The sequence below is a fragment of the Mauremys mutica genome, chromosome 1 (assembly GCF_020497125.1).
Source record: "Mauremys mutica isolate MM-2020 ecotype Southern chromosome 1, ASM2049712v1, whole genome shotgun sequence".
NCBI lineage: Eukaryota > Metazoa > Chordata > Testudines > Geoemydidae > Mauremys > Mauremys mutica.
The window spans coordinates 28,268,168-28,287,133 of NC_059072.1; the positions used below are offsets into that span (position 1 = coordinate 28,268,168).

The window sequence follows — 18,966 nt, forward strand, 5'->3', positions numbered from 1 at the left end:
CTTAAAAGAACATTAAGGATACAAAGTCTACCACTTAGCTCTCTCCATCCAACCACACTACCCTATCCTGCATTAGCCAACGTTCTGCTCTAACTGCTACATTCTATCAGGCAGCTTCCTCCTATACAGAGCTAGAGGTAGAAATGTGAGGGAAGTCTGCTCACAGAAGCAAGTAAGAAAGAAAAATGAGTACATAGACTAAGTTACAGCAATCCATGTTTATTAGAGAGACTGTTCTTGCAACAGTAAACTTTTTTTTGTTTGTTTTAAAGTCTTTACAGATAGAAAGAAACAATTAAGGCAAGACACTGAAAGATCAAGAGATGTATATACTATTAAACCCATCCTGGCTTTAAAAGGAAGAAAGCTTATAGAAATATTTGCTGTTTGGAGTGTATAGCCACAGTAACTGTTTAAATATCTATTAAGTTTGCAGAAACCATGACAGATGTCTTTGTTGGACAATTCACATGGAGAAATAAATGAAGTAACAGTAAGTCAGATGTGTCTGAATACATACATCTCTCATGGGAAGATTGTCTATTTACCAGGATCAAGATTTGATTATAAACAAGTGTAACTAAGACCTGTACATATTAAGGCAGACATCTCTGGCTGTTGTGTCACTAGGTAGATAACAGTCCTATGCACCTCCCATTGTTCTGCTTGGACTCATTTCCATGAATCAAAAACAATAGGTTTACCGATAGGGTCAGCTTTAGTGTCTACAGTATCTCTCAAACTTACAACAATGCTTTGTAGCTCAGATGCACTTAAACACCCCCACCCAACCTAATATCTTAACAATTCTGTTCTTAAATTATGCCACAGAAGTTTGATTTGCAGCTTTACTAAGTGTTTTTGGAAATTGTCCCAAATTATGAAGTAGTTACAGTGAATATGTAAACATCCAATGTGTCTCTAATGTTGTACTTGCAGATAGACACTTAAGTGTCTATACTAGATTCCCCCTCCCCAACAATATACAAGAAAATTACAGAATGATGCCAGAATCATGCTACCAGATATGACTAAATTTTTTTAGAAAGCTTATCTGTGCAAAGTTATTAGTGGTAACCTCTGAATGACAAATTTAATATTGGAATTCCAAAAATCCTAAGCTAAGTCTTTTCAATTGTGAAATCAGTCAGTCACAATCCAGAATCCAAATCAGTTTCTTCCCACAAATGTTAACTAGAACCACTTCCTGAAAAGGTAGGTGTGTGTGGGGGGGGGGGGGGGGAGTATTTGCCAAGATACTTAGGAGGGTCTAAACAATGTGTTATTTTTAAATGAAGAAACTGCACTCATTTTAGAGTCATAATATATTTCAGTGTAAGACACTTGAAAATTTACATCCATATTTCTATGTGAGACATGCTTTAAGTACAAAGCAGAAGTTTACTCACTAATTTGTTTAAACTATTTGTTACTACAAAAATAAATTGCAGTGACTCCAAGTTGTTGGCAGTAGGATGCAAAATGGATGCTCTTTACGAAGTATCATCAGCAGCTTAATAATTATATTCCTGTTGGTGGATAGATTCCTGAGCTTCGGGGAGTTGAGTTTGATGGGTTATGCAAGCTGGTCTCCTTGTATACGAACCAAACATTTCCTCCCCACAGAATCATGTTAAGTAATCCAAAAACCTGGGTGGGGTTAAAAAAAGATTATGTATAGTAATAGTATTAAACTCTTGTGGAGCACAAATTTGAAACGTGTTGCAAGCAAACAGTTTGCTTGCAACACTCCTTTAGAGATTTAAACCTGCAAAGTGTTTTAAATATTAAGTTAATTGATCCTCTTTCCACAGGGATCTACTCATTAGTAGGCTGATTGCTCCATGAGTTAGCAGTGAGTGTAATGGCTAATGAGCATCCTCATTATAGAGATGTAGGACCACTGTCACCAATATGCAAGGAATTATGCAGTTCCTCCATTCAGTGAATGGAAACTGCACATGCTTAATCCCTTAATGCATACCAGATCTCCACTGGTCTAGTGAGCAAGTGCAAGATCACTTTTGAACCCAGATTCTTACCATTTAATACAATGTACTCTTGGTCACACTCCTTATACTTTAATAAAGGGAGAGAAGCTTGTTATCCATCACCACAAGAATACTGTGCAATTCCCAGGCCCTAAAAAGAGCTTTCCTTAAGTCTTTGTTTTGGGGGTATTTGGAGAAGTTTGTAACAGTTTCTACAAAGGCCAGGTTCTACACCTAGATATAGAAGTCAGGCAATATCTAGTTTACTCCTACTGGAGACACCACACATGAACTTAAAAAAATAAATCCACTTGGGGGCTTCTTTACACTCGCTGAGAGTGGCTATGGAGAGAAGTGATGTGGAAGCTTAAGAGAAAGGTGCCTGGAAGAGAGATTCCCAAGTTACTTTTAAAGCCATCTTTCTGCAAGTTAAATTATGCAGCTTTGCCAAGAACAGTTTAAGAGGAAACAATTGTTACTTTAATCTGAAAGCACTAACCAGTCACTAGGCCTCTGCTGCCTGTGCCCAGGGGCCTCCGCTGCCTGGGGGACACCAAAGCCCTGGGCAGGTGGGGAAAATCCCCACATTCCCAATCCTGCTCCCCCAACCCCATTCTCTGGTGGCCAGGCCAGGTGTGGAGGCAGGGAAAGCCCCTAGTGCCCCCCATCCCCAGCAGAAGCTGGGGTGGGGAGCAAGGGAAGCCCCGGAACAGGGACCCCCACTTCAGCCCCAGGACTGGAGCTCTCACTACCTGCCATAGCCTGGGGCCACAGCGGGGGGGACAGAGCTTCTCTGGTCTTGGGACTGCAGTTTGGGGGTGGAATGGGCACAAAGGGGTGGGGGCCATGGGCGAGGTTGTATGTGGAGGGGGTGGAATGAGTGCTGAATAGGGGTGGAACCACAGGTGGAAAGGGTGGGGAGGCTCCCCTCCCCACTTGCTCTGGCCCAGGGCCCTAGGAAACCTTAATCCGCCTTGGAGTGCTTTGCTTTAGGATGAATAGCATACGTGACTGGTGACCCATGATGGAATTTCAGTAAAACTAAAAATGGGCACTACAGAGAATATCAAGTGTGTATTGCAAGTTCATGTGCAATACAAGCAAGGTAATTCTTGACATACGTACCACAGACATATTCAGAGTTCCCATGCCGGTAACAGAGGCAAACAAACAAGTTGATCCTGGTAATTTGCAAGATGCAATTTCCTGAACAATGCTGGGACCGGTGGATATTTTTATATCAGTAAGTGCCTTAGCCCAGGCTGAAGTGCTGACCAGCCACAGAAAAGCAACCATGACAGTAATAACCAAGTCCTGTAACAAAAGATAACTGTCAATTACCACTTCCACAACAGAATTAAACACTTTCCAGTTAAATTTTTTCACTTTTTTCCCTTATCAGACTTGCAGTCAGGGGTGGCTCCAGACCCCAGCACGCCAAGCATGTGCTTGGGGCAGCATGCTGCGGGGGGCGCTCTGCCGTTCGCCCGGAGGGTGGCAGGCGGCTCCAGTGGGCCTCCCGCAGGGAGACCTGCAGAGGGTTCAGTGGAGCCGCGGGACCAGCGGACCCTCTGCAGGCACGCCTGCGGGAGGTCCACCGGAGCCGTGGGACCGGCAGAGCGCCTCCCGCGGCATGCCGCCCTGCTTGGGGCGGCGAAATGTCTAGAGCCACCCCTGCTTGCAGTCAAGATACAACATTGCATATGTAGCTATTAGACAGTGAGTGAGGTAATATCTTTAGTGGACCAACTTTGTTGGTGAAAAAAACTTTTGAGCTCAACAGCTCTTCTTCAGGTCTGCAGCTATTGACTTAGCTGTGCAAACATATTAAGCCATTTTAGTTAGGCAGTCTCAGATACTAGTTCTCTTTGTGAACACAATACAAGTTACAGAACCAGTACTGTAACTGACTACAGAACTGTCTACACCCCTCAATACTAAAAAGGTTATACGCATCTAACTTAGCAACTATTGACTAAAATATGCTGGCTAGCATATAAAAATATTACAATACAACATGCATTATCCACACCATATGAGTGTGCTTAATGTTGGTGCTTAATGCATAAATACTGGAACAGTAATATAGCCTAAACTTCCTATACCATAATCCTGTTCGCTTATGCCAAGTATCCATTAACACCTTGCATTTGCTGAAGCAAGCATTTGGAATAAGCAGACAAAACAATCAAGATACATTCATTGTGTCTTAGTGCAGGTTAGGGAAGGAAATACCTTCACAGATTAGTGCATGAAATGCTAGTATCCAAAAGAAAGATAAGGAACAAAACAAGTTAGGGAACTGGAATAAACTGATGGGTTGCATTTTAGTGATGTGTAAAGTAGTGTGTAACAGAGTCAAATACCACTAGCTGAAATGTGCAACTTGGGGAGCACACCTTTTACATAAGGTAAATGTAACATTGCCGCATGGGATTGCTTGGGGAGATTGGTGTATACAGCACCAATCTCCTGTACCTACCACATTAATAAATGACTGATACTGTACCTACCACATTAATAAATGACTGATACTGGTTATTTGGTGTCTCAAGTATATTTCATAATGAACTAACTAAATGTAGTCAATTAACTATACAATTTGTCAACAGTCCAGATAGGATGAGTCCACTTCTCTCTCATTTGGAGGCCCGCACTCCAAAAAAGTTATTTAAAACATGGGCAGAATGTTAGGTACAGTTTGGTGTGATAAGTTATCCTAAACGTTCACCCCTACTCAGAACTGGCACAGAGGCTCAGGAGAATCAGTTTGTGCTTGAGAATGCAGTACTGATATCTTTAATATTAGATCTCTTGGTACACAGAGCTGAAAAATGTCATTCTGCTGTTTGAAGTGCCACAGTTTAAGTTGCCCAATATGTAGACTCTGAACTATTCAGAGAATTCTCTATACATTAGTGACTATCTTCACAAAATCCCCATGAGGCAGAAAGAGTGTTACTAAGTGTCTTGCCTAAGGTCACACAGAAAGTCTACAGAAAAGCTGATATCTGGGTTCCAAGCCAAGTCCCAGGCCTGACCCACTAGAAGATTTATAATATGTCAATTCGGGGTATAATTTTTTTATTTATTTATTTTAACCCAGTAATGCAGTTATACTGGTTTAAGCACTAGCACAATGCTACTGGTTTAAAAAGGTGCCTTATACTGATATAGCTTTTTTTTCCCCCCACTTCCCAAAATGGAATAAGCTATACCTATAGAAGTGTTTTTATACTGTTAAAATTGCATTCACATATGGAGGTAGGTGGGGAGGTTTGCCATTTAACGATGGCTAAACTAGACAGAGCTCTTAGCCACAAGGCCTTCCTTTACAGATAGGACTTGGTGGCCTGGGAGACTCACACTGTGTGTCACAGTTTACAATTTGTCCAAATGACGCCTTAAGTTTGGGTAGTAAAAATTAAAACTATTTCTAATTTTAATTTAACATCCATGTTTTAGGTGGTATATCTGACCCCTAAATCTTACTGCCTTTAACAAAACAAAACCAAAAAAAAGCATGTCTCATTGCAGTGTGAAAAAGCCTGCACAAAGGAAACTGCATAATTGACAATATCCAGAGAGCTGTCAAGTTGCCCAAAATATTTTTCTGTAGTGTTGGGTGTTAAAAGTAACACTAGTAGGGGAAATGTTGTCATATTTAAATGAGATTTAAGTTGACTGTGACCCTTTAAATTAAGTATTAATTTACTAGTTTTGCTATTTTAAGCAGCAAGATCCCAAACCCAAAAGTCTGATTATAGCACGCTGCAAAGATCAAAGATAAGATGACCTTCACAAGCACACTTAAAACGTAAGCATCAAACGTATTGCATGCATTTCACACTGCAGACTTACTTGGCCTTCATTCCGCAATCTGATTGTACATGTGAACTTTGGAAACCACAAAGTCCCATTGTCTCCAGCCAGCCACCATTGTGGACCCAATTGCAGAATTAAGGTCCTATATTCCCAGTCATTTAATCTGGAGCAATCAAGAAGAAAGCCTGTTTTCTGTGAGCCATACTTGTAGTAAGATTCCCAATCTGGTAAAGTATTTGATGCCTATTCATGATTACAGCTGACTGTCAGAAGATTTCAGTTAAAGGAGGATAATAAAATTTAAAACTAAAATTGACTTAAGTTTTTATTTACATGTTAGTTCTTTAGCAATTTAAAGACTGTAAAATGGAAAAGAGAAGGTAGAGTGGAAGTTCTTTACATGTCTCCCAGTTGTTAGAATTTCAAATTAGAAGTTCTCTTATTAAAAAGTGTTTATCTGTACTGAAACAAAACAAGTCCAGGGCCACACTAATGTCCTTACTGTGATAAATATAGACAAGATTGATAAGCAATAAAGTTGGTCTGCAGCCAACAACTCCTTTCAATACATTGAACTTCAAGTCAAGAAATCTGAAGTGCTTTGACCAGGCTATGCTCCTTTGTCCAGATTTGCAGTTTGAAGTCAGTGCAACCTGTGTTATTAGGTGTGTTAAAACAAGACATCCAAGTAACTTATCTACCTCCCTCCCCCACACCCCCCAAAAAAAACCCCACCACGAACCAAACACCCTCCCCCAAAACAAATCTTTACAAGCCAAACATTAGTCTTTGTGTTTGCCTGTTTCTGTACCAAATTCATAGTAGCATCATTGATTTAGTTGCAGCACTAAAAAGTTATTAAAAAGTCTATTTTGTTTTGAAGTAATATTTTCTGCCACTATGAGGCTAAATCTAACACTTATGCACATACTTAGCTTTTAGCATGAGCAGCCCCATTGAAGTCAGAAGAATTCATGTGAGTAAGTTACACACCAGTTAGAGAGTTTGCAGGATCTGTGCCTTAAACTTCGGTTTTCCTTTTCACTTACATTTTTTGTTACGTTTAATAAAGAACCCCTTCCAGTAAATGGTATGGCATTTTAAATGGTATACCATTTATAAATTTAGTTCATTTATATTTTAATCTACAGTTGTAGTGGCAACAGTTTTCAACTTAATTTTACAAAGAAGTAACTAACTTGATTCTTTTTTAAAAATCAGTGATGCTTAATAAACCCAAGTGATTTTAAACCATTCCACACTGTACCACTTGACAACTTAAGTTTAAATGATTATTTAAACATGTCTGTGCTGAGCAGAAATCATTTTTCCTTTCAGTGGTTTTAAAAAAACAAACAAAAAAAGACTAAAATAGCTTACTGTTAGTTACTTACAATCAATGGGATTTTGCCGGTGTTCTGATACAGGTGCATGTACCCAACATATAGTACAAGGGCAGCAATACAGTAAAGGAATACCAAGACTGCAAAAGTAACAAAGAACTGTGCAGAAGAGGAGAAGTTGCCCACAAGGTGAAAGTCAGTCCAAGTGCCGCTGCATCGTGTTGGATCTGGTGCACTAAACACAGCTGTATTCAACCTGTGGGAGGGAAAAAAAACCAGTGCATTTTCCATAGCAAGACTTTGTTGCACAAATGAAAACCTCAGTATCTTGGCATTGTTCTCATAAAATCCTATCAGCACTCCCACTGCATAAGGCATTCTTTAGATGAATAAATTGACCAGCAAATCAAGTTGCATAATATTCTCTATATACACCCCTGCCCCACCTTAAAGACTTAGATTTTGCCACAAGACATACTACACTGTTGAATACAAGTTACAAATGAAGACTAACTCAGAACCTGAAAGTTGAGGTTTAAACCACTCAGATTTGGATATAAGCCTAATTTAACTGTACTTAATTTAAGTTTGCCAGCCTAAGCTAAAACAGTTAGAGAAGAGCTTGCCAGCCAGAGGGCTACATCATTAGCTGTAGGTAAATGCAAGTGTTTAGGCTCCCCAACAGTTCCACTGAGGGATTCAACGCAACCCTCGTGGGTTACTGAATGGACAGCACAATAGATGTGCCCCCTCAAAGGGATGCCACCGCTGGATGTTGATTTGGGGCAGGGAGTCTTGCATCTTTTATACTAGCCTTCACTAGCCATCAGCATCTGCTAAAGCTCCAATCCCACAGCCTGCTCTGCACAGCTACAGCCCTCGATACCTGTCGAGCAGTTTACAGGATCGAGGCCTATGTTTATTAGGACTCCTTCTGGATGCTGGGAAAGAGGAGGAAACTTCACTCTTCTTCTTTCCCTATTTGTCTCCCAACCTTGCTGGGATTCCAATCATGTTTTTTGGTCTCCCTCTCCTATTCCCACAGAAATATTGTTCTGTCTTTGCTGCAATTTGTTATGGGTAACTACCAAGCTTAATTGACCATATTCATATAGAAGTCAGGTGCTGGGGCACACAATGCCAGGTGAGCTTTCCCATTCAATACTTAAGCAAAATGCTATACCTAAAGGAAAAAAGTCTAAATTGGATCCCTCAATGGAAGTAGAATTATTCAATAGAAAGCATCTGTTTAAACAGAATTTTAAGGGAATTCTAAAATCTTTAAGAATCAGCAATACTTTAATATTGAGATAACATGAAGGGTAACTTTTTTTTTATAAAGTCTATAAATAGTTCTAACGATTCATGCACTGCTAAAGTACATGCTTTCAGCTCATGACAGTCATCAGGAAGGTGTATATATCAATTTGGCAATATAATCTCTTGTCCCATCCACATAACCTGCAGAGACATGGAGACAAACATGCTTGCAGTAGTTAGTTCCCTGATTTCACAAAAACAGACCATACATTGCAGGATGTTTGAATTAGAATAAGATATGCACTTTTTAAAAAAAAAGTTAGATAACCACTATAATATGGAGGAAACAAGTGAACCCAATAAAATTAGTGGGCAGTGGTGATGACAGTAAGGAAGTAAAAGAATAGGCTCACCTGAACGGATAAGCAAAAGCAGCTGTAACAGTTTTGTTCACAACACCTTTACAAGAAACTAAAATTGTAGTTGTACCTTTATAAACTCCACAGCTGGCAAAAACAAAGATGGAAAAAATCTATAGAAATTGAAATAATATATTAGTGCTCTCAGACTGTATGAAATCTAGTACAGTCCAAAATGGGAAAACACCATTTATTCACATTCCCATTAAATGATTTCAACATTCCCAAATAAGAGAGTTAGTGCATAGTGCTCCAGTAGCTAAGTTCTGATTCAAACAAGTATGGTCATTGCCACAGCATTTTTCTACAAGTAGTGCAGTCATTCATTTAACCAGAATTACTTTCTTTTCACTTCAAAGAGAGGTGGTTTGGATTTAAGCACTCCCCTAAAGTCTAAAGAAAAACGTGAAACTAACTTTAACCCCAAAGTGAAAACTAACAGTCCTTATTTTTCCTCACTCTCTTTATTTTCTTTAAAGTTGGTGAGTGCAAAAAAGTAAAACAAGTTGTTAGTTTTAGTTTCACTAATCCAAGGCATTTGTAACACCTAGAGAGGCCTGCTTTTAAAATTGAGTTATTTTTACCTTTCACTGCCTTTGTTAATTTGCATCAGTGAAATAGCAAGACACATGGCAATTACCCAGAGAAACAGGGCCTGCTTCAGAGATACCAGCCCCCCACAACTCCAACTTCAAGTCAGTGGAAAACTACCTGTGCTTAGAACATTATTTATTAACATTCCCCTCCCAACCTCCACTGCCCAAAACAACAACAAAAACACAGGCCCAAGGCTTCCACTGACAGGAAGCAGTTTCTACATGGATCTTGGTCAATAATTCTTGTTTCCCCTTCCCCACCCCAACAAAAGGAAGACCCACCACACAGACACCCCAGCAGCACAAATATTCTGCAGTTATCCCAGTTTGTCTTTAAACTGGTGAGGCAGGCACAGCTCTGTCCCAAATACCAGCTAAGAAGTTATTTTGTGGTGAAAATACTTTTAGTGGATAATAAGAGATTTAGCTAGTTCTTAGAGTCACTACTAACTTGGAGAGCCAGGAGACCCTTCACCAACCAAGCCATGCCCAAGCCCACACCTGCAAGCACTTGGCCTCATCAACATCCCTACCCCACAGAAGAGGCTGCTGTTACCCTACAAGCCCAGCCCAGCAGGGGAGTTTGAAACCTACAAGGGGAATGGGGAGCCCTGAGGTGAAGGCTCTTGGCCTTTCACTCCCTTATAGCTCAGCAGCTTTAAGAAAAACCATCCCCCCAGCTCCCCCTACCCCAGACTCACCCACTCAAGGACCTTAATGAAGCCAAGTGGCTCCAGCAGCGGGCTGAGGTTGACTTGAAGGCCAAGCATTGTGAAGAGGGGAGAGACAGACAACGAGGCCTGCAAGGAACCCCCTGGCTTGAGCAGCCCACACACAAACCACCCACTGCTGGCAGCCAGAGAGGGGCCCTCTGCTGGTCCCTATAGGGCCTGCCTGACCAGGCCCCGCCCAGCCACACCCTGGAGCCAGTCCTGCCTCACCCCAACTGTCACCTCACAATGGGGCTGGGTGAGTGGCAGCTGCAGCTGGCCCCGCCCAGTGCTAGTGTTGCCTCCCTATTCCAAGGCTTCTACTTACCTGGCTGAGAGCTGCCTAGGGGCACACTCGGGTGGGGAGATCCTCACTGTTGCTTAAAGGGTTAGGGCATCAGGGCACGTGCAAGGATCCCACTGCCAGTTAGGGCCCTTCTGTGGGCATGAGGGCTCTGCTGTCACTTGAGGCAGCGTTGACATATCCAAAGGATGGTAGAGTTAGGGTCACAGCCATTGTAAGAGTTGTCAGACAAAATGTGGGGGAGGCTGGAGCTTGTCAGATGCAGCCCTAAGTGAATGGGGGTGAGAAAGGCTGCTGGCCTGAGGTGGGGCTGGTTCTCCTGGGATGGGTGGCTTGTGGAGTGAAGGGGACATTGGTATTCCTGGGGTGGGGAGGTTTCTCCTTCCCCTCCCTTTCTCTCTGCACAGTATTCAGCTCCAGGGGTTGAAAACTGCCACTACTACAAGGGGTGACAAAGACAGCTCTGTTACAGCCCCATCTGAGCCCTGTCTCAGGGCCAAACCTTGTGGACAAAGTGAACAGCCCTCTCAGATTGGATGAAGGGTGGCAGGAGTGGAATAAGGGCAAAGGCAATGGCCACTGTAGCCACAGCTATAGAAGGGAGTTGCAGGCAACAAGCTACTTCTTCTTTCCCTTACCTGGACTCCAGCTGGATCCCAGTGACTGTGTGAGAACTGCTGGTTTAGGGGGCTCCCTATGGGTGTGAAGGCTGGTGGTTCAGAAGCTTTATTCAGTCATAAAATAGCTGAAAAAAATCATCCCATGACCCACCATAAGCAAAAGATTTGGATTGTGTTGGTTATGGATCAAAAAGTGGGGTGGAGGGGAGAGGCAGTCATGCTGGGACAGTCCACTGGGTAAATGTTCCAATGCCCTGTCCCTTGCCTTCTCCAACTTAAGGAGGACACATGCAAGAAGCTAACTATCTGATTGCTGACTGGAAATAGAGGGGTTGCAATCCTGTGCTTCTGGGGAGATGAAGTGTGTATTATTGTTATGGAGGCATAAGTTGCAGCTCCATAAGTAAGGGTGAATTGAGTTTTCCACTTGAAGTGGGATTCAACCTCTTTGTAATAGGTGAAAAAATACAGGTTATTCTCCACACATTTACAGCACCTACTCTTTTGAGTATTTCCAAGTAAATCTGTTAATTTATAAATTAAAATTGATTTAAAATGAGCCCTCTAAGAAATTTAGCACCTTAAGCCACACTTTGATTTGGCCTTGAATGATCTCTGTAATAGAATAATGCAGACTAATTAAATGGGAAGTTTATAAAAAAACCACTGAAATCTTCTGCATAGGCTACATTTGAAGAATTGTTTAGTTTTTTTAGTTAATGGTAATTTTTTGCTGTTAGATTTTGTAACTGAAGGTTATTCTTCATCAGAGGCTGAAGATTTAAAATCTTCAGAGAAGCTCATGAAGCACTGTCCTTTTTCATAATGGCCATGATCTCTCATTGTTCTCAGTGGGACTGAGGCCACAGGCTGCCCTCAGGAGGAGATGTCATCTTTTCTCCTATGGGAGTGAAGTCAAGCTGCCCTCAGGGAAGACAGTGGCCCCTTGTGGTGTCAGGAGATGGAGAAGAACTCTGTGAGGAAATGGTGAATGGAGGTGGTAACCATCTTAACTGAGAACAGCCTGTGGCTTCAATCCCTTTGAGAACAATGGAAGACGGCAGCCATTTTTTAAAAGGGCAATTCTTTATGAGAAAATTTTATAACTTCAGCTTCTGCTGAAGAATAAATGTACAGTTATGAAGAATAATGGCAAAAATTATGATAATCCTTAACATAATCCCCCTCAAATGTAGCCTATGCAATGCTCAACACTTCCTTGAGTTTGAAATCCCATGCTTCTGGTTTTCCCAGAATTGTCCCTTTTCTGAGGTAACCGTACTGGGAAATCTGTAAGGGTGCTCAGTACCAACTGCCAATGTCCATTTTTATAGGTTCAGAATAACGCTGGAAGTCCTAGTTTTTTGTACGTCAGAGGTGGCGACCCTATCTGCTTCTGGGGGTATGACTGGTGTGTTTCTATCATGCAAAGGCACAAGGATCCAGCCAGGGAGGGAAGGAGAAGGGGAGGTTGCCAGGCCAGGAGGCAGGGAGGAAGAACCAATCATTACACAGGCACAGGTTTGGACTGCTGCAGGAGCTGGCACCAGGAACACCTGAGTTTCTTCTCATATGCAAGGAGAGGATGCAGAGTTTGTGCGGTCTGTGTGCTGCTACTGGGTCCTGGAACTAGTCCAAGCCTGAAGCCATGAAGATGTTTTTTTCTCTGCCTGCTTTACAAAAATAGCTGCCCAGCCTGGCAGCCTCCTCACTTTTTTCCTTGTCTGGCACCTTCTCATTCACGCTCCCTTGTGCCAATGAGCATAATGACTCTCTCTCACACACAACATAGTATATGAAGTCACATAATTTATCCCTGTGTGTCATCACTTGATACACTTATCCTTGAGAGATACGTGCCTACACTACAGCTCATAAAATGAATAGAGTAGTATCATTTGACATGAAATGCAAGTGAGGCTTGATATTGTAGTTGTATTATTCTTCTGTTAGTATCTATAAAGTTCTGTTGGAGCTGGTTTAATTCCTGGCATGCCAGTGTTGTTATTAAAGCAATGCTGTAGATATTCCCACCCTTGGGAAATTTTAAGAAAAATGCTATTGTAGATAAAGCTCCCAGGTGAAGAATGGCTCCTTTGCATTTGGCCTCAGCTCTGCTTACAAAAACTTTGGTTGCACACCTCTCTGCCTGGTGCCTCCAGCAGAAAAGAATGTGCTAACTAATATGTCCTCACAATCCACATGGGATACCTCCCTGTGACTTTTTAAAAAGATCTTTCCTCTGCTAATCCTACATTCTACCCCTGGAGGTATTTTGGCAACATATACTCTATGTCTTCAGCATAAGCAACATGATTTTGTACAGAAACCTAAATTAGGAAACCTAATTGGTGACGTAGATACTATTAATAGAACTGCATTTATTGAAAAGCCTAGACAAAGAGATTCATCTTACAGAGTGCTGTAAAGTTTGCTGGGTTCAGGCTCAGATATTTAGTGGAAATCAGTTCCCAAAGCAAGGATCTGCTACTAAGAAAGCCCTGTTCCTCACCCTTATGAGACAGATTGCCAAAATGCTCCCTTCAAAAACATATCTCAACCTCTGAGATAATGGGGACCCAAACACCTAAAATCTTTTTAGTTTGCGACCAGGCCCTTGAATTACAGTTAGCAGCCAGTATAGAGCACTGGTGTAACATGTTCTTCTCAGTCTGTCCTGCTCATTTTGAACTAGCTGAAGCATTTGGGTAAGCCCAAAAGTAAGCTTAAAGGTAAGCCCCAGGAAGAGTGTTGTTAATAGATGTGCCTCGGTGCTTAATTTGTAGTGCAAGAGGTGCTGGGGCTCAAGCAAGTTTTTTACTTTCATAATTGAGGGGCCACGCCCAGAGATGCTGGGGCTATGAACTAGAAGTGCCTGGGCTCAGCCCTGGCAAACTCTGGCACAAATTAAGCACTCGCGTACCTAAATTATTAAAACCAGCCTCTGGAAAGTGGCCATATCAGTCACTATTAATTTAAATGATGGAATACATCAAATATGGGTATTTTCATGCATTATGGTAATTGCAGTGAAGCAATGCAGTAGGGCAACTTACTCCAGCCATTGTCTAATTGCATACTGCATGCAGATGTGGTCGCCCCATCTCAAAAAAGATATATTGGAATTGGAAAAGGATCAGAAAAGGGCAACAAAAATGATTAGGGGTATGGAACGGCTTCCATATGAGAAGAGATTAACAAGACTGGGACTTTTCAGTTTGGAAAAGAGACAACTAAGGGGGGATATGATAGAGGTCTGTAAAATCATGACTGATGTGGAGAAAGTATATAAGGAAGTGTTATTTACTCCTTCTCGTAACACAAGAACTAGGGGGTCACCAAATGAAATTAATAGGCAACAGGTTTAAAACAAACAAAAGGACGTATTTCTTCACACAATGCACAGTCAACCCTGTGGAACTCTGCCAGAGGATGTTGTGAAAGCCAAGACTGTAATAGGGTTCAAAAGAGAGCTGGATAAATTCACAGAGGATAGGTCCATCAATGGCTATTAGCCAGGATAGGCAGGGATGGTGTCCCTACCCTCTGTTTGCCAGAAGCTGGGAATGGGCGACAGGGGATGGATCACTTGATGATTACCTGTTCTGTTCATTCCCTCTGGGGCACCTGGCATTGGTCACTGTTGGAAGACAGGATACTGAGCTAGGTGGACCTTCGGTCTGACCCAGGATGGCCGTTCTTATATTCTAATTAGCACAGCACAGGAATGAATATGTATAGAGCAGGCTTCATTTGTTGTTGGTTGGTAATATTGGCAGAAATTTCAAAATTTTAGTGCATTGTACTGTCACCTCTATTACATTCCATTTTGATTCTTTTATTGCCCTCATAGTAATATCTGACTGCCTTCCAGTTTTGTATTAAACAATATTAGAGAAACAAGGATAGTGAGGTAATGTCTATTATTGGACCAACTTCTGTTGGTGAGAGAGAGACAAGCTTTTGAGCTACACAGAGTTCTTCTTCAGGTCTCAGATTTCGGTAGCTCAAAAGCTTGTCTCTCTCTCACCAACAGAAGTTGGTCCAAAAAATGATATTACTTCACCCACCTTGTCTCTCTACTATCCTGGGACTGACATGACTCCAACACCACTGCATATTAAGCAATATGACTAACATTGGTCACAAATGGTTTGTTCTTCATCTCATCCTCTCCCCAGGGCAGAAGTGTATGTGCTACGTAGGATTTTGTTCTGGTAGAATTTTTTTTTTTTTTTAGGCACATGATGCTCTGGGTTTTTGTTAGAGCAGGCAAGGTTAGAGAAGTGCACATTGCACTTGGAGCAGGAGGTGCTGAGGGTTGTGATGTTCCTTAGTTCCTCATGGAGCCCTTTTTACAGTCCCAGACTGGCCCCTGAGGAAGCTCAAGTTTCCTACATAAACAAGCTATACCCTTCTGGTAGAAAGTTCCATTAGGGCTGAGGATCAGAGTTGTCAACCACGGTCTTCAGCCCAGAGCTTCAGCTGATTTTTTAGATATGCTGGGGCGAGGCCATTGAGCACCTTTAAAATAAGGACTGAGACCTTGACTCTCATTCTGGGGAAAGGCAGTGTAGAGCATGGAGGACAGTCCTTGTCTATAATTACCCCCATAACAAAATCAATCGAGTTAAACCACGGATAAAGTTAGCCCTATAGGAACAAACCCAAAACAGAAACCTGAAAGTCTCTTTGGAGCCATCCACACAGCAAATCAACACAATAATGCCATAACTGTGTAACAATAACTCCATTTAGTATTGCCTGTTTAGATGGGACCAAATTATATTCATTACCATGTTATGGAACTATGTTGCAGCCTGTATATTCTGTAAAGGCTGTAAAGACAACCTGTAGGCAGACATGCCAAACCTGTGGGGGGGGGAAAACACAGAAATTGGGCTTGTTTTTGGCTTAATTGGCTTGTGAGTTGCTTGTTGGCTAGTTTTTAGCTTGTTGCTTGTTTGGCTTGTAGCTTTTTTTTTTTTTTTTTTATCAGCTCCCAGCAAGCAGTGGTTCCAGGGGGCAAGCAGGGGTAAGAGGGGGAGAGGTTAAGGGGTGCACAGTCGGCCCACCACAGTCCCAGACTGCACGCCGGGGGGGATCTAGTCACATAGGGTGTTGGGGTTCTTAGGGATTGGCTTGTTTTGGCCTTGTTTTGACATGGGACTAGCTTGATTTTTGGCTTACTATGAAAGTCGGGCATGTGAAAGTTGTCAACTGTGCCTGGAGGGCAGAAGCAGGTTTTGCCTCTTTACAAGCAACCTCCTCCCCTCACCCACAAAAAAACCAGAAAAAGTACTAATCGACTGATGTAGAATCTGAATGTCCATTCACATCGTCTAAGAATTTATCACATTCCAACCTATAGCTTCTGACCCCTTCATAAACCTTCAGTTAGCTAAACAGTAGCTGAGACTGACAGACCTTTCCTATGGAAGGGTATCTATGCCCTCTTGTGGTTACATCACACATTAAGCCTATAAACAAAAAATCCTGGAGATGCACTGCTGAGAACTCAGACCCTCTGGAACAGGGGTTGGCAACCTTTCAGAAGTGCTGTGCCAAGTCTTCATTTATTCACTGTAATTTAAGGCTTCGCGTGCCAGTAATACATTTTAACGTTTTTAGAAGGTCTCTTTCTATAAGTCTATAATACATACCTAAACTATTGTTGTATGTAAAGTAAATAAGGTTTTTAAAATGTTTAAGAAGCTTCATTTAAAATTAAATTAAAATGCAGAGCCCCCTGGACTGGTGGCCAGGACCCGGACTGTGTGAGTGCAACTGAAAATCAGCTCGCGTGCCGCCTTCGGCATGCGTGCCATAGGTTGCCTACCCCTGCTCTGGAATATTAAAGCTAAATGGCCATTATGTTTAATGAGTTAAGCAGAAGTATAAAAAGTAGAGATGAGAGATCTATTTGGCCGTTTTGTTCATCCCCTGCCCCAGGCCAATGCAGGGTTGTTCTGAATGTATGCTGAATATAAAGTCTTAGTCTAGTTTAAATGATTCGAGCAATGGGGCTTCTATCACTTGCTTTGAAAGCCTAGTCCATATTCTAATAGACCTCCCTGCTAGGAAATTTTCCTTCACTCATTTTCATCCCAAAACTTCTAGGTGGACCCCGCTAAACAATTCCTCTTCCTTATCCTATCCCTCTCCCCTCCTAACTGTCATTTAGCTAACAAGGGCATAGTTAAGATAGTTTAAGATTTCTTTAAAATCAACATTTTCAGCCCTTCATTCATTTTGTTGTTCTTCCCTGAAGTCCTTCCAAGTGGTTGAGATCTGGTATTGAGATACCCAGAACTGCATGCAGTATTCTAGAGGCAGACTCATAAATTCAAAATAGAGAAAAACGACCACTTCCCTAATCCATGATCTCTTGCCTCTCCATGTGCAGCTGAAAAGCACATCAGAATGGTTTTTTGCTACCATATTTAGAATTACCATACATCCAGGGTTTCCCCGGCCTACACAGCATCTTTTTTTAGCCTTCTTTCTCTGTCCAGGGGGATTTTAAGAACAACAGGCAATGTCCAGAGTTTTTGCAGAGCAGACAAGCTGCAGCTCAGAAAGAGCCCCAGTTAGTCTGTTTCCTGACCAGGGAGGTACTGACTGCCAGGGGTCCTTCAGAGAGGCACTGACTGACAGCTGTCGCTGCATCCCAGGCTTGCACCAGCTGCCTGCTTCCTGCCTGCCAGGTGTAAATAATTTGTATCTTTAGTAAAGAATATCGTATTTAAGGCAACTGTGAGGTTTGTCCTAGGGGTGGAGGGGCCTGCAAAGCTCAATTCTGGGGCCCCTACTAGTGAACTCACATATACGATGTATGCAAGGTCACACTGTGAGGAGACGACATTTTGAACCCTGGGTAGCACTAACCAGGATGGAGCAGCTGACACCTAGCTGGTTTTCAGGGGCCCTTTGCTGCTTTGGGGCTCCCTGCAGTTGCATGGCTTGCAGGTGACTAACACCACCACTTAGTTAAGGAACTCCTATTTTCCTTTTGTAATGAATTATAGACGTTCATTAACTCCTCCCTTCAAGTTTTCCTATGTTGTCTGGCAACAATCTCTGAAAAATAATCACACTTCAAATTTTGAAAGTAATCTGTTATCTGCATGTGGAGGATGTACATGGCAACATCTCCTAATAGCATGTTTGCTTGTCCAGTAACTGATCTGAGGGTCCTCTTTCCACTAAGTACAGAGAAGAGGCAGAGCAGTGAGAGAGACTACAGGTAGAGACCCTGAACTTCTACTGCCTTGTTATAATTCTCCATAAAGTCCTGCCTCCTTTTTTCCTCACTATTTTCCTCACTTAGAAAATGTTTGCTACACTTAACAACAGTTTGACCAATTTTATATCTTCAGGCCCTTTATTCTTTGTTTCTGCTACCTTTCCTTGTTTCCATGGCCCAACTTGCATCTGTCTCCTCAGCCCAGCTAAAAGGGTAGAGAGACAGACACAAAGCAAAAAACCCCAAACCAAACCCAAATCAGATATGTTGCCTGATCCAGCATTCTCCCTGCCTGCAATGAGGGAGAAAAATGCCTGTTCTGCAGAACAACATTAAACAAGAATTTAGGGCATAAAGTGAATCATAGAATCATAAAATATCAGGGTTGGAAGGGATCTCAGGAGGTCATCTAGTCCAACCCCCTGCTCAAAACAGGACCAATCCCCAACTAAATCATCCCAGCCAGGGCTTTGTCAAGCCTGACCTTAAAAACCTCTAAGGAAGGAGATTCTCTCACCTCCCTAGATAATCCATTCCAGTGCTTCACCACCCTCCTACTGAAAAAGTTTTTCCTAATATCCAACCTAAACCTCCCCCACTGCAACTTGAGACCATTACTCCTTGTTCTGTCATCTGGTACCACTGAGAACAG

The 18,966-nt window shown here is 42.1% G+C and overlaps 1 protein-coding gene across 2 annotated transcripts; it reads right to left on the bottom strand.

Moving 5' to 3' along the window:
* Window positions 1-228: 228 nt before the first annotated feature.
* Window positions 229-10,328, bottom strand: SYPL1 (synaptophysin like 1). 2 transcript variants are annotated; one of them, XM_045009905.1, is made up of 5 exons: window positions 9,886-9,959; window positions 8,833-8,951; window positions 7,211-7,415; window positions 3,117-3,305; window positions 229-1,650 (listed from the first exon to the last, which is right to left on the bottom strand). In XM_045009905.1, the coding sequence occupies exons 1-5, from the start codon at window positions 9,919-9,921 to the stop codon at window positions 1,522-1,524; spliced, it is 678 nt and encodes a 225-aa protein (XP_044865840.1). In that variant the 5' UTR covers window positions 9,922-9,959; the 3' UTR covers window positions 229-1,521. The 2 variants fall into 2 exon arrangements, with proteins under 2 accessions (XP_044865840.1, XP_044865829.1); XM_045009894.1 differs by lacking the exon at window positions 9,886-9,959 and adding an exon at window positions 10,136-10,328 and having other exon boundaries at window positions 235-1,650.
* Between the last annotated feature and the right edge of the window lie 8,638 nt (window positions 10,329-18,966).

What these genes read in the sequence shown, in the direction of transcription:
- SYPL1 (XM_045009894.1), bottom strand. Translation starts at nt 10,204, where the DNA reads ATGCTTGGCCTTCAAGTCAACCTCAGCCCGCTGCTGGAGCCACTTGGC. An exon ending in GCTTTTGCTTATCCGTTCAG is followed by an intron (nt 7,416 to 8,832) that starts GTGAGCCTATTC and finishes TCCCTCCCACAG; the next exon opens with GTTGAATACAGCTGTGTTTA. An exon ending in CCGGCAAAATCCCATTGATT is followed by an intron (nt 3,306 to 7,210) that starts GTAAGTAACTAA and finishes CTTTTGTTACAG; the next exon opens with GACTTGGTTATTACTGTCAT.